General features: G+C 40.3%; 2 protein-coding genes across 17 annotated transcripts in view; one reads left to right on the top strand and one right to left on the bottom strand.

Moving 5' to 3' along the window:
• Positions 1 to 8,417, top strand: part of LOC131314930 (uncharacterized) — a 32,058-nt gene extending 23,641 nt beyond the window's left edge. For 13 of the 16 annotated variants that reach the window (XM_058343882.1, XM_058343883.1, XM_058343879.1 and 10 more), the window contains 7 exons: positions 455 to 1,376; positions 1,539 to 1,660; positions 2,016 to 2,120; positions 3,805 to 4,851; positions 5,725 to 6,285; positions 6,378 to 6,600; positions 7,617 to 8,417. In XM_058343882.1, coding sequence (XP_058199865.1) covers positions 455 to 1,376; positions 1,539 to 1,660; positions 2,016 to 2,120; positions 3,805 to 4,851; positions 5,725 to 6,285; positions 6,378 to 6,600; positions 7,617 to 8,191 — 3,555 coding nt within the window. In that variant the 3' untranslated portion in view covers positions 8,192 to 8,417. The remainder of the gene's footprint in view (positions 1 to 454; positions 1,377 to 1,538; positions 1,661 to 2,015; positions 2,121 to 3,804; positions 4,852 to 5,724; positions 6,286 to 6,377; positions 6,601 to 7,616) is intronic. The other 3 variants (XM_058343886.1, XM_058343887.1, XM_058343885.1) reach the window with 1 other exon arrangement.
• A 539-nt stretch (positions 8,418 to 8,956) lies between these two features.
• On the bottom strand, positions 8,957 to 13,685 carry LOC131314929 (phenylalanine ammonia-lyase-like). The gene is made up of 2 exons (XM_058343872.1): positions 13,056 to 13,685; positions 8,957 to 10,945 (listed from the first exon to the last, which is right to left on the bottom strand). Exons 1-2 carry the CDS (start codon positions 13,448 to 13,450, stop codon positions 9,196 to 9,198), a joined length of 2,145 nt encoding a protein of 714 aa, XP_058199855.1. The 5' UTR covers positions 13,451 to 13,685; the 3' UTR covers positions 8,957 to 9,195.
• Positions 13,686 to 14,294: the final 609 nt, after the last annotated feature.

Genomic DNA, 14,294 nt, shown 5'->3' with positions numbered 1-14,294 from the left:
TTTAACTTTTTTTTTCAAAAACTATTCAAATTATTATCACAGTTTTTAGTTTTTAGAATTTTGTAGTTTGAAAAGGTGATATGGCAAGTTTTGGTTATCCAATTTTGATTATTACATTGTGGACCTCTACATTGCTAACCTTAGCAATGTCTTAAATGGATGACCAAAAGGTGATGTGGCAACTTTTTGTTATCCAATTTTGATTATTACATTGTGGATGCTCTTAGAAGGGGAAAAAAGACTCCTCTTTATGTGCTTTTTTAAATTCCTTTTACAGAGGAAACATCATCTGCATACAACATATAACATTTGGAATGTAATCCTTAATATGCCTCTCGTCAACTCGTACATATACTTCACTCTTTGTGCAAAATCACGGGTTTGCACACGTGAAACCGTTGTCTGCACAGGACACATTCTGTTTTGGTTGACATTGGTGCAATTTTTATGGCAGTCGATTGGTGGAAGGGATTCAATTGGAGATATATTGGAAGATTTTATAGGACAAAGATTTGGTCCAGATTCTTATGAACGTCTTGACGGGGGTTTTCTCTCGTCGAAGAAGAAACAAGCTGCTCTAAACAAGTTCAATGACAAGGGTAGTGGGAGATTTGTGTTCTTATTAGAAAATCGTGCGTGCAACTGTAGCATCAAGTTCTCGTCTGTGGACGGCGTTGTCATCTTTAATGGTGATTGGAACCCCACGAATGATATAAGAGCACTACAAAAAGTATCAATCGGTTCATCTGTTCGACAGATCAAAGTTTTCCGCTTATATTCACCTTGTACGGTGGAAGAAAATGTTTTGGTCCTTGCAACACAAGATGAGACTCTTGATATACAGAGCCTAAGTCTAAGTACTATTCACATGCTGCTCATGTGGGGGGGCTCATATTTATTCAATAAGTTGGATGAGTTTCATGGTGGTAATATCTCAACCGCTAGTGCAAGTAGTAAATCCGAACCATCAATTCTCAAAGACGTAGCCAAGGATTTCTTGAATGTACTTTTTCAAGATCGAGAAAATAACCATCCAAACAGCTCTCTCGTTATACAAGTTCAACACAGCGGGGGAACATACAGGAAGAATGTTTCACTGCTTGGTGAGCTAAAAATCAAGCTCCCAAATGGAGAAGAACCCGCTTTTCTTTGGACAAAGCTCTTGGAGGGAAGGAATCCTCAGTGGAGATATTCTTCTGGCCAGTTGCAGAGGAACAGGAAAAGGGTTCAGAATTTTGGGGACTTGCTAAAGCAACCAGAACTCGAAGCTGATGAAGTTGGAAAGAAACGCAAGAAAGTGGTGAACAGTAAAGCTGATCCAGCCTCTTTAAGAGCCAGTCTCAAAGAAGGAGGTGAACTTTCACGAGATAGGGGAGGTAAATGGAGGAGATTTTTTGTATTCTGATCTTGTGGTTCACTTTTTCGCAAAACCTTCTCAAGTTGCAGTGAAGGTTAATTGTTATAGGAGATTGCACAATTATTCTGACACTATGTTTTAATCTTTCTGGATTTTCTTGATGGCTTTTCTTTTACTGCAGGAGGTTCTGAACTTAACATGGTTGATTCTGAGGAAGCGATTGGAGTGCGTGATGTGCAGGGGAGTCTTCATGCTTTTCTAAAACGAGAGATTTCAACACTCTGTGGAATCCTGAAACTTACAGTATGTGTACTTTTACTATAAGAGTTCAAAAACCCAAATATCATTATTGCACCTAAGGTCTGCATAGAAAGCTAACTGGAATCATACTGGTGTCTAAAGTTCGAAAACCTTATTATCCAAATAAATGCTATGAAGCTAACAAAACAAGCTTAAAAATTATAGGCTTCATAACATTTATGACACTCTCAATCTCAACCTGATAAATGCATATAAGTATTTTTGTAAAGGGCATGATACTTTGCCTTGATATTAGAAAAGCACATGGATTTAAAAGTGAAAAAAGGGACTGACAATGTGTCATGCTTAACATTGTATCCTATACTTTCTGATTATGTGGTTTTGAATGCAAGTGCAGGAAGATGTCAAGGATATGGTTGGAAAGTTTCTTGCATACATAATTCATAATCACCATGTCAATAGCGAACCGGCATCCATATTACAGGCTTTCCAGATATCTCTGGTTAGTATTTGCACTCTAATATTGTTTATATGTTCATGAATACTAGTCATGTGTATTCTAGTAACTGTAAACATAAGCTGGGCCTTTTCCCAACTGAATCCATATTGATAATATAAAAAAATCAGAATCAATAGGAAAATGTTCTTTCAGATTTCTTTTGCATACAGAGAGGCATTATAACCAATGACCTGAGAATGTGCATCAAGCATCCAATGGGAACGTGAATCGATCTTGCTGAAATTGAGGTGAACTTCTATTGTTACAGAAAAGTTTCAGGAGATAGTGGTTACTTATGCAGAACTGATGGAGAAAAGATCATGAGAGGATTAGACGTGGTCTTTTGTTTATCAGAGACCAAAAAAATGGTCTTATCTCGAAAACACGAGTAGCCAAGTAACTGTAATGCCTTTTTAGTAGCGGTTTTATCATGTTCTGTTGTTAGGCTGTTCATTCGCACCTTAGTTTTTCTTGCTCAGTAATCAGTCGTACAGATGATTTTGGGACATTAGTTTCATGTGGATTATTTACTTTCCACTGGTTGAGACAAACAGTCTTTTTCCATCCTTGTTCAATCCCAGATAGAAAAAAAATGTTGGATATTCTCATGTTCGCATTTGTGTATAATTTCTTTGATCATTCTGTGTCGAGATCTTGCACATTTGCACGGATAATAGGTAAAGTCTTGTCGTTTTCATTTTGTGATGATTACTGTCAGAAGGGGTCCTTGTACTGTCATTCTGTCAAAAGGGATCATATTGTTTAATGTCATGAAAATGTGTGTTTTCATGTCTTTGGGTTTATGAAAGATATAAGTTAGAAATTGCAAACATAATTTAGGCCATATCTGAATCGTTGAGCTGCATGACCGGCTTGATTTGGTGATTGAAATTCATCGGAATGAGAGGTTGAAAGTGTAAGAAGAGGTCGCTCAAGAGAAGTGAGAGAACTTGTATAACATAATAAATTATAAGAAAGAAGTAAAAATGGAAGTTGGATCTCTATGGGAACTGACTGAAAGAAAATGTAAACCCGGAGTTTTAAACAATGTGGAACCAAGTCTTAGTGAGTCAAATCATATCCATGCCATCGGAGTTTTTAGATTCTAGACAACTTGTGTTAGGAATGACACCGTTTTGAAAGGTAAGGACTTTAATATTTCATGGTTGCTAGCAAATGCATTTTTCCTGTAGAACTGCTGCTAATGATAAAAAAAAGAACTGACCCGAACCCGAAGTTAAAAGTAGGGGTGGGCATTGTGTCGTGTCATCTCGTGTTCATGTCAGAATTCTCTCAACCCTAACCCGACTTGTTTAACTTTTCGTGTTATCGTGTCGAGTCATATTCGTGTTTCGTATCAGGAATAGCCGACCCTAACCCGCTAACTTTGTGTCGGGTTCATGTCAGGTTATCGTGTCCTTTCATAAATTCTCGTGTCGTATTCGTGTTCGTGTCGTGTCATCTCGTGTTCGTGTCAGAATTCTCTCAACCCTAACCCGACCTGTTTAGCTTTTTGTGTTATCGTGTCATGTCATATTCGTGTTTCATGTCAGAAATAGCTGACCCTAACCTGCTAATTTCTTGTCGTGTTGGAAATTCCCACCCCTAGCTAAAAGTTACTATAATCTGTTATATGTTAATTTGGGGAGACTTCTATTCTTATGACAGCTGCACTTTGATGTTTCAGTGTTGGATTGCTGCTTCAATTGGGAAAAGCAAAAGTGATAGATACAAAATTGATAGGAAGGAATCAATTTTGTTAGCAAAGAAACGTTTGAATTTTCGTTGCACAGAGGAAGAGGTGAATGAGGTCTATTTGATGATGCGGCCGCTGAAGAAAACTTTCTTAAGCCGTTTAGAAAATTTCGAAGAATCAGAGCGTCCACAGGATGCTTTAGTAGCTGCTGAGGACACTGTGAAAGAGCCACCTGATGCAAGAATGTCCCCATCAATAGCCTTCAGGCTGAAGAATGTAAAAGTTGAGATTGAAGAGAGATCAGAAAACCAAGAATTTGTTGAGAATCTCGTCCTTTCTCACCCGAAAGAGACAACACTGAATAAAAAGTGTGCAATGCAGTTAACAAAGCTCATTAGAAAGCAACAGGAGGAAATTCAGGTGGTTCACAGAATTTTGGAGGAGGAAAGAGTACAACTAGAGAACCAGCACAGGGTAGATTCAACCCTTGTTCGCTCTATACACGGTAATAATCCTGTTGGATTGGATAAGATCAGGAGGTTAGAAGATGAATTTGCAAAGAAAAAGGAAGAACACAATCGCAAAAAGGATATGCACCTTAAAGAAGTTGTGAAAAAGCAACTAGCTGAAAGGAATAAGATGAGGCAAGCAGGGGCTCTTTCGATGGGAAGACCAAAGTCCTCGGAACAAGCTGAGCCATCTTGTGAGCTGCCTCTGGATGGATCTGGTTTTGGGGGCACCAAGAACATTGTATCTGCGTCTAGTTGCCTTGCAGAAGATCAATGTTCTAACGGAATCCTAGCTAGTGGTATGGTACCATGTGTTATATCAAGCACTGCCGCCAGTGAAGCAGTAGGAGGTGGTGTCGCCGTCGAAACTCCAACCGTGGCTGTGTGTCCAAATCATGAGAGTAGTGCAGTGAATTCTATTGCTCATGAGAACAATGCCTCTGTGGACCTGCCTTCTGCTGAAGAACAGATTCATGATGAAGCTCCTTCCAGTATACAAGATACTCCCGTAAGTGCTCCAAACCAATTGGTGGGTGCCCCTAACTCTTAGTAATTGTGAAGTCTGATGTGGACTATGTTGGAGAATGTTATCTTTTGTGTATCAAACCTAAATGAAATAGCTCATGCCTTCATCAATAGTGGCTCACTTTTTGTGGAGTCATCGGTAGTTGAAACAACTTTGGTGCCACCAATTGTTACTCCAGCCTCTTGTTACTAGAAAATTGCTATTACCTTAACTAAGTAAATTATTAGAACACATTGCCAAAAATGGTATTCCTACTTTTCCAACCGGTGAATTTGGCGTTAGGAAGCGGTGCCAGGGTTTTGCTATATATTTCCATAACGTTGCTCTCCATGAGGGGACAAAAAAGATGTAATGAATAAAAATCTAAGAGTGAAGGTTTCCCAAGACAAATCTGATTCTGTGTTACCAAAATTGCAAATCAAAGTACCAAAGTGGGGTCGTAATGTTGTCCTGTTTATTAGATAAAAAGATTTGCTGAGCCAAAAAATCTTGAGATTACAGAGGCTAAGCAGTACAATAGTGTCAGGGGGAAAATCTGGTCAGAAGCTTGTAGAACTGTGTTTTCCCATGAATAGTTTGAAAAAAACGATACTCTTTTTTTTAATGGGTTCTTTGTATCACAGAACATGATATATTCCTTTTATATTGACTACTTTTCTTTTACCAACTGATTCTGTCATCTTTGTAGTGTTACTTCTTTTCTGTGTGTTTGGGTAGGAGGCCCATTTGTTTTGGAGAATTGAAAGCAGACTTATCACTTAGATGTAGATGTAGTAGAGACTTTGTTGTTCGTTATTTTCATCTTTGTGTTAATCAAATGCTATAGAGAGATGATTTGGCAGCCAGATTATGAGCATTGTTGTCTTAACATTTCAGGTACTCCAGGATGAACGTTCTCAGTTGCTGACATCTAGTGGAATACCTGATATTGATGAACTCGCAAGAGAAAATCAGAATGTTCTAGGGGCAGAAGTTCCACCTTTGCATGCCACTGATGGCAGTCCCGAAGCAGTGGTGATTGAGCATCTCAATCAACTGCAACTGTCATCACCTTCCAGCTCACCTGTTGGTCCGAATCAACATTTTCCACATTTAGCTTCACCAGTTGAACAACCACCACAAAGTGATGGGCCCGTTGCTTCCTTAAATGCGGAGCTCGCTCAACATGTTGAGAACCCATCGCCATCAGTGCCTTCAGACCCAGTAGTTTTGCATTGTGTGGCAAATCAACTAAGTGGTGATGGGTATACCTCTTTCAGAAATGCTGAGGCTTTGTCACAACTGGGGGTTATGGAAGCTCTTCCAAATCAAGTTGTTTCCAGTACACAGTCAGGCACTCGGATGCCAGCAAAGTCTGTATATGCCGATCCGCTTACAACTGAACTGGAAAGGCTGAGAAAACAAACAGAGCAAACAAATACGGCTCATAAAGATACAGTTAGTACTGGTTTGCTTAATCTTGGTGCACTTCTTATGGGTGGGATTAGCTTTAGACTTTTTTTCACTAACTACTGTCTTTCTCTGAGCAGATTCTGCGGCTGAAATCTGATTTGGAGAAGGAGATAGAGGAAGTTATTGCTGCAATGCGTCAGAAGTATGTGGCTAAACTTAATTCTGAAGAAGCTGCTTTTGCACAGAAAAAAATGGAACTTGATACATATCACATCAAAGTTCTCATGAATAAAAGATTGGCAGATGCTTTTCGGGCTAAGTGCTTAGAAAGGTCTTCCGGAGCCTTGGAAATGCGGCGAGGTATGTAGACTTTCTCCAGCCATCATGGTTCTTTTTTTCCACAATGTTTTTTGTACAAAAATTAGATAACAGATGAGTTAATAGTGATTTAGTCAGTTAGCACAAGGCTCGCTTACTTGGTCCAATATTGATGTTATCTAAGTCGAGGGATTTACTCAACAGCAACTCAATGCAAGAGAAACGAAAGAGAAACTTTTGACGTATACGCTCTACGACATTAGGAGGATGTAACTGCAAGATTCAAAGTACATTTCTTTACAAAGATTGATGTTTCTGATACCAGTGAGCAACAAGCCCATGTGTCTTTATTCCCAAATATCTTTATTTTCAGAGATTCCTAAGAAGCCAAGTTTTGGTATTATTGGTTAGACATCTTGCCTTTAATTTGGTGTTCAGGTCCTTGCATCTTATTCCTCTGTTTTCTCATGTGGGATTACCTTGTTATGTACTTCCGGTTTTCATGTCTCAAACTTTTGACAGATACACTCTGTGAATATCATCTGCTCCTTGAGGTTTCATGCAATCTTAGTTTCCTTTATAAGAAATGGGTCAACCTGTCTCAGCTATATACCGACTGTTTTAATGGCTCAACGAGTATCTTCAGTTATGTTAGAATTATTTAACATTGACATCTATGGACCTTGTTTTCGTATTTTCCATCAAGGCCCTGTTTTCTTTTCCGGATTAGACTAAAGATTCCAGAGGAGCACCTAATGCTATGTTTGGTTTGAACTTCTGGGATCAGGTCAGGTTAAATATCCTGCGGATATGAAATCCCACAAAACACGAGATGCACAACACCATGGAGTGTAGTTTTCTTAATCCCCTCACTAGGGAGCGAAACGGCTTTCGTTTCGATGATCTGGAAATGTTGTTCCGAACAGGGGACGTTGGGATTACATCTCTCTTAATTATCAGTTCAGTCAAACAAACAGGGCCAAAATTGTTGTGGATCATTGGAATTTCCGATTTGCCTTTCTTGATATTGATATTGAGAAGTTTGTGTTCATGTGCAGCTGTTGTCCCATCAGCCAGCCAGCAAACGACAGCACCGCCTTTGCAAATCGTCCACCATTCCTCAGCCCTTTTTTCAAGCATGCCGAACAGGCCCCCTCTGATTTCTCCTATTGGCCCTTCACCTGGAAACCTCCAAACCGCCAGTGAAAGACGGGCCCCAGCTCCACACCTTCAACCTTTTAGACCACCACCATCCACATCTGCAAGAAATCTTCCCATAGCTTCTCCCACTGTGCCCCACCTAGTTCCATCCCAACCACCTCCCCTGCCACCATCTCCAATGCCACCTACTTATCGCTCTGGCCTTTACAATACGGCCCCACATCCTGAAGTCGCAGGAGGGTTGCCAAGTCTTCATAACCCATCTCTTTCTGCGATGAGTTTGCTCTTTCACATGAATAATCAACCTGGTGCGAATCCACCAAACATTTTGTCACCTCGTCCAGATTTGAGCTCAAGTTTTGATGCACTGGACATATCCCAATTTGGTAGTGGAGGGGGTGATGGAATGGTTAACTTGGCCAGTTCAGGTGTAGCAACTGGCGTTGTTTGTTTATCAGATGATGACGAGTAACTTGTTATTAATGTTGTAAAGTTCTGCTTGTAGTTTTTGACTTGAGGCACTGCCCCGGGGCCGCCTTGTACTTTTGGGTTTGGTGGAGGGCGCGTCTTAAGTGGCTAACTAGGTCTAGGGCAAGAAAGAGTCTCAACTTTGTCCTAGTAATTTGCTTCTTGTACATATGGTCAAATGGTTCCTTGTATTAATATATGATGTGGACATTCAATCTTTTGTTTGTTCATTCAATGTCTCTCCTCCTCACCGTCAGAACGCTTCTTTCCCCCTAATTTTGTGTGGAAAGTCTGTTGAAGTAGCATGCGTTATTATATTTCTTCCTCTGGGTCATTTGAAGAATAAGAAAGTCTCTGATATTAGTAGGGAATCAGTTCCTTTTGTAATTGGATGCTGCTAAAGGGAGTTTGAAGAGAATCAGAAAGAAAATTATTCATTCCCCTGGTTGCCAACTCACAAGCATTGCTCAAATACTAATTTCGCCATTTCTTTTTTATGAATGCACTCCATTTCATGTCTTTTATTGAGACTTTTCCGTGTATGTAATTTGTTCACTAAAAGATAAGAAATGAAGTACATACATCAAAGCGCGGGAAAATCATTTTGCTCGCCCTACATCCTCCTCTCACCGATATGGGAGACTTAGTCTTGCTGCGACAATCTTTTCCGGGTGACACAGACAGAGGTAATGAGATTGTGCTCGCTGTGTGTGTATTTGTTCACTTGTACTGATGAAAGGGTAGTTGTAAATGCCTATCCGACGCTCTGTGTCCCGAATACCAATTTATATATATGTAACCATAAAAGTAGACTTTTGCTGTACATGAATTCATGAAATACAAAAAGACCGAACCACGAATAATCCCATAAACAAATATCTTGATATCAAAAGCCAAGGGCAGGGCAGTAATCCCGTTAACTCCAAAGACGCAAGTTCTAAAAAATTAAAATAACACAACAGACAGCCTGTCTCATGAACAAATTTCTTGGTGCAAGGTTGGGGTGGTCTAGCAAATTGGCAGGGGGGCGCCATTCCAGTCTTTGAGACATTCGAGCAGTGGATCGATCATCTTTCCTTCGCAAATCGCAGAAAACACCTTATCGCATTCCTCGCCAGGAGAAGTAATCTTCTCTCCTGTCAACAGCTCAGTCCCCAACTCCTCCCTCACGAACTTGTACAGAGGGTAAGACCTGCACTCCATGATCCTGTTTGGAACTGCTGGATTTCCGCTCTCCACAGCACTTCTTGTGCTCTCAACTTCCTTTGGCAAAAGGGACTTTAGTTCCTCCTCAAAAGCACCAATCTTCAGAAAGATTGAATCGTTCGCGTTCTTGACATCATCTGTGTTGGCCAGCGCGTGCTCAACGAGGACTTGCCTTAGCTTCACCATGAGTGGGTACGTTGCGCTACACGGATCATCGATGTAAGCGAAAACGTGCTCACGATCGACAACTTGAAGCAAGTCCTTCTCACAAAACCTTGAAGGGTGAAGCGCCCCAGTGACCCCCGTTGTGAGGACTTTCTTGGCCACTTGACCGACCGTGTTCTTAACTGTGTTCCTCAAATTCTCCTCCAAGTGCCTCAGGTCGATTGCTTGGCAAATAGCAACTAAGAATGTCGACGACATGAGCTTCAAAATGTCGATCGCCTCTGCTGTTTTCCTCGAAGAAATCAACCCAAGTGAGTTCACATCTTGGTTGTGTTGCTCAGCACTCTGGACGTGATTGGTGACAGGGTTAGCCAAGAACTGGAGCTCAGAACAATAGGCCGCCATTGCTATCTCCGCGCCCTTAAACCCGTAATCCAAACTCGGGTTCCTCCCACCAGAGAGATTTGAAGGCAACCCATTGTTGTAAAAGTCATTGACTAGCTCAGAGAATTGGGCGAACATGAGTTTACCAATCGAAGCCAGAGCCAATCTAGTGTTGTCCATCGAGACACCAATTGGGGTACCCTGGAAATTCCCACCATGTAAGGCCTTGTTCCTCGACACGTCGATCAAAGGGTTGTCGTTCACTGAGTTGATCTCACGCTCGATTGACTTAGTCGAGGAACGAATCACTTCGATCAACGGCCCCAACCACTGGGGTGAGGTACGGAGCGCGTATCGGTCTTGTTTAGGCTTCTGGAGGGGGTCCATTTCATGCAACTTTTTTGCAGCCTTGACATAGTCACTCCCATCCAGAATGTGTTCCATTATGGCTGCAGCTTCAATTTGGCCCGGGTGATGCTTCAGTTTATGTGTCAAATGGTCAGTGAATTCAGGTTTACCCTGCATCACTTCAGCAAAAATTGCTGAGATAACTTCAGACAAAACAGCTAGTAAATTGGCGTCAAACAGGACCATGGAGGCCAAACCAGACCCAACAGCTGTGCCATTCACTAGGGCAAGGCCCTCTTTGGGCTGCAGCTCAAAGAACCCATTCTCAATCCCGGCGAGGCGGAACGCTTCTGCAGCATCAAGGACCTCTCCCTTGGGCCCGACACATTTGGAGTTGGGTCGGCCCGTTAGAAGTCCGGCAATGTACGATAAGGGGACCAGGTCGCCGGAGGCGGTGATGGTGCCACGCAACGGCAAACAAGGAGTGATGTTTTTGTTGAGGAGCTTTGTCATGGCTTCCAGCATTTCAAACCTAATGCCTGAGTACCCTTGGAGGAGTGTGTTGATTCTCACTAACATGGCAGCCCTTGTTGCAGAGTGGGGCAGTGTGTGGGTCGACTCCGTCCCGTTTCCAAATATTCCAGCATTCAGAAATCTGTGGCATGAAAATTTATGCGTCACAACACAAGGATATATATTGAACAAAATCGTGTAAATTTGCAAAAACAAAACAACTGTAAAGAACTTCCAAATCCAAACTCGAGAGCAGATTTTAAACCTCAAGACTAGTATTAGTCCATTCTCTAATTTCGAAAATTGCAACATGAGACTTGTTTTTTTTTTTATAACTGGATGCCCGAGCTTGCTTACGCACACTTCGATTAACTCGGGAGCCCTGAGTTTGGAATGTTAGCCTCCTAACGTGGGACTTGTTGGTGGAGACTCGGTCTCCTAATTAATACTGCACATATAATTAATGAGTACTTCCAAATATGATTTCCTAATTGGGTCATGATACCACCACAGTATTTAGGATGGATACGATTATTGAGGACTACAATTTTTTTTTTTTACACAGAATTAAAAAAAAATTTAAAAATAAAAATACACATGCAAACCACCACCAATTTTATCATAGTAATACGCCTTCCGTCCCAATTTTATAAGTAGTTTCTTTTTGGAGTTCGTGTCATTTTTTAATTAATTATATCTTGTATCTTGTAATTTATAAGTAATCTATTATGTGATTTTAAAAATATTGAATTATTAAACTAATCGAGATCTATTAAATAATATTCATATTTGATATAAAATTCATTATAAATTTAATGATATAACTAATTTTTTTATCCGGTTGTAATACAACGATAGACTATTTTAAATTGGGCCAGAGGAAGTATGTTGGAGGCATGCACTTCAATAATACTCTCGCCCCACAAGTCATGCTCCCTTCGTCCTCTCCCTCAATATTTTTCAAAAAGAATTAATGTGATCTTTTTGAAAAGTGTTTCTCCTTGAGATCACAGATTATATTCCTACAGAGACTACATCTTCCAAATCTTGAGGCCATTGAGGGTTATACCCGATCATTACCTTCAAGGCTCCGGAATCGGTCGAGGTGCGCATAAGCTGATCCGGACTTCCGGTTATCCAAAAAAAAAAAGGATCTTTCCCGATCCATATTCAGGCCCTTCTCGAGTTTCCAGCTGTGACTGAGAAGCTACTGTGGGTCCGAATTTACTAATTTTTCCTTTATATATATATATATATATATATATATATATATATATATATATATATATATATATATATATATATTCCTTTTATAAATAAATTTATTGCTATACCGATTCCTCACTTTAGTATTGAGATAACACGAACAGAGACCCATTTTATTTTAATACGTGCACGTGAAACACCTCGCTTTATTCAAAAATGGTACTGTAAGAAAATTACGTGGGAGACGGATCCGGACAAATTAAATTCCGAGTCACATTAATTTTGCATATTTATAATGGAAAATAAAAACCCCTCACTTTGTTCAAAAGGCAAGGAAAGTATGTGGGAGACAAAATCGCAAGTCACGTTAATTATTTCACCACCGGCATGTATATATTCACGCAACAATATTCCATGTGTAGAGGTAGGACCATAATCCTTTAAATTTTATGCACTCCCCTTCTCAATCCCCGTATTATGCTCGTACTTTCAATCATCATACGTGCACCGAATTTCAATAGTTTACGATGTATTTCGTAAGTGATTTCAAGCTCGCGCTCTCACTCCCGTTCGCTCATGAGCACACGAATTATGTAGCTTAAATAGAAATCAATACCTCTATAAAGCGTGTCTGCTGCCTACGACGTCATATCCAGAGTTTTATATTCTCTATAAAGTGTCTACTGCCTACTTTGTTGGATTTGTGGCGCACGATCCCGCCAACAAAACTTGATAGGGTAAATGAATTTATGTAGCTCACTCTAATTAATTTGGACTTAAAAGCCAGGGTCGTGGAAACAAAGAGAAATGAAAAAAAAAAAAAAGAGTCCAAAAGAAAATAAAATTCCTAGCTCTTTTTCAATAATAATCTTTGGGCCATGTCCATCATTTAACTATTACCATACATAAATGTAGCCAACCACATTTACCTACCCTTACAACTGTACACATACAACAAAAAAACCTTTATTATAAATGAGGATTAATGCAATATCCAAATAAATCTACATAAAAATTGAACAAATTTAAAGGAATTAAAATCTCACCTTATGAGCTCCTTTTGGAGAGCAGCACCTTGTTTGGTCCTCCTATGCGAAGTTGCACCAAACCCAGTGGTGACCCCATAGCTATCCGTCCCTCTGTTCATGCTCTCCATCACCCAATCGCTACTGGCCTTCACTCCGCCCCTCGCCGCCTCCGACAGCTCCACCGCCACCCCGGCCACTTCCCTCGCTGCCACCGCCGCCACCTGCGCAATGGTCAGGCTCTCCCCACCCAGCCGGACCACCGGCCGCCGGAACTCCCCCACCATCCTCTTCACCTCGTCCAAATGGCTACCTTTCAACGCCTCCGCGGCCGCACCCCAGTTCAACGGATCCTTCACGCACAAGCTCTCCACCTTCGGAGCGTGGCCGTTCCCGTTCTGACGCGAGCACTCCATTTCTGATCACCACTTCCAAAATTCAAGGAAACCGAAATGGACAAAGGAATTTAAAGGGCTAGGGGGAAGAAGTTAATGAAATTCGGATGGGAACACAAAGGAAACAAGAAACAAAGATAGTGTTGGATGTGTTTCTTGGCAAACAAATTTAATGGAGAGAGAGAGAGAGAGAGAGAGGGAAGTAAGTATACAGCAAATATATAAAATGATATATTTGCTGGGGGGATGGTGAAATAGTTTGTGGTTGTTTAAATAGAGGAGAGGATACGTCTGAAAGAGTGTTGGGTGGGAAGCTGGGGGGGTTAGTTGAAAACATTTCTTGACCGTCTGATTGTCATGTGATCCAACGGGGGGTGATGGTGATACGTAGGAATGGATGTGAGTTTTTTATTTTTTATGGGTGGGTCGTTTAGTTTACCCGTCAAAAAGGTGGACGGGGGTTGGTGGTGTGTGTGGTGTGTAGTGTGTACAATGCATACATCACATTTCGTACATTATATACGTGTGTGCAGTCAAGAATGGAACGGGGGGGTTAGACAAAAAATTTAGAAAATATAATTATTATATATAAAAAAATAATTTTATTCCTAATTTATATAGTCTCACAATTGCTAATTTTTTTTTTCTTATTTTTTTATAAGTACTAACCATAAATTTTCTTCTTTTTTTTCAAGAAATGAGACAAAAAAAACTATTTCAAAAGTAAATTCAATGGGCGAAAGTTAAATAATATATATAATGATATGTAATTAAGAAAAAAAACTCCACACTTTAACTCTAAAACAACTTAACCTAAAAAATTAAGAGAATTTAATTATAATGTCACTCTTCAAATTTATAATGT

Source organism: Rhododendron vialii, chromosome 13a (assembly GCF_030253575.1).
Source record: "Rhododendron vialii isolate Sample 1 chromosome 13a, ASM3025357v1".
Taxonomy (NCBI): domain Eukaryota; kingdom Viridiplantae; phylum Streptophyta; class Magnoliopsida; order Ericales; family Ericaceae; genus Rhododendron; species Rhododendron vialii.
The sequence above is the reverse complement of the archived record's forward strand: the minus strand, read 5'-3'. Positions and strand labels throughout refer to the sequence as shown.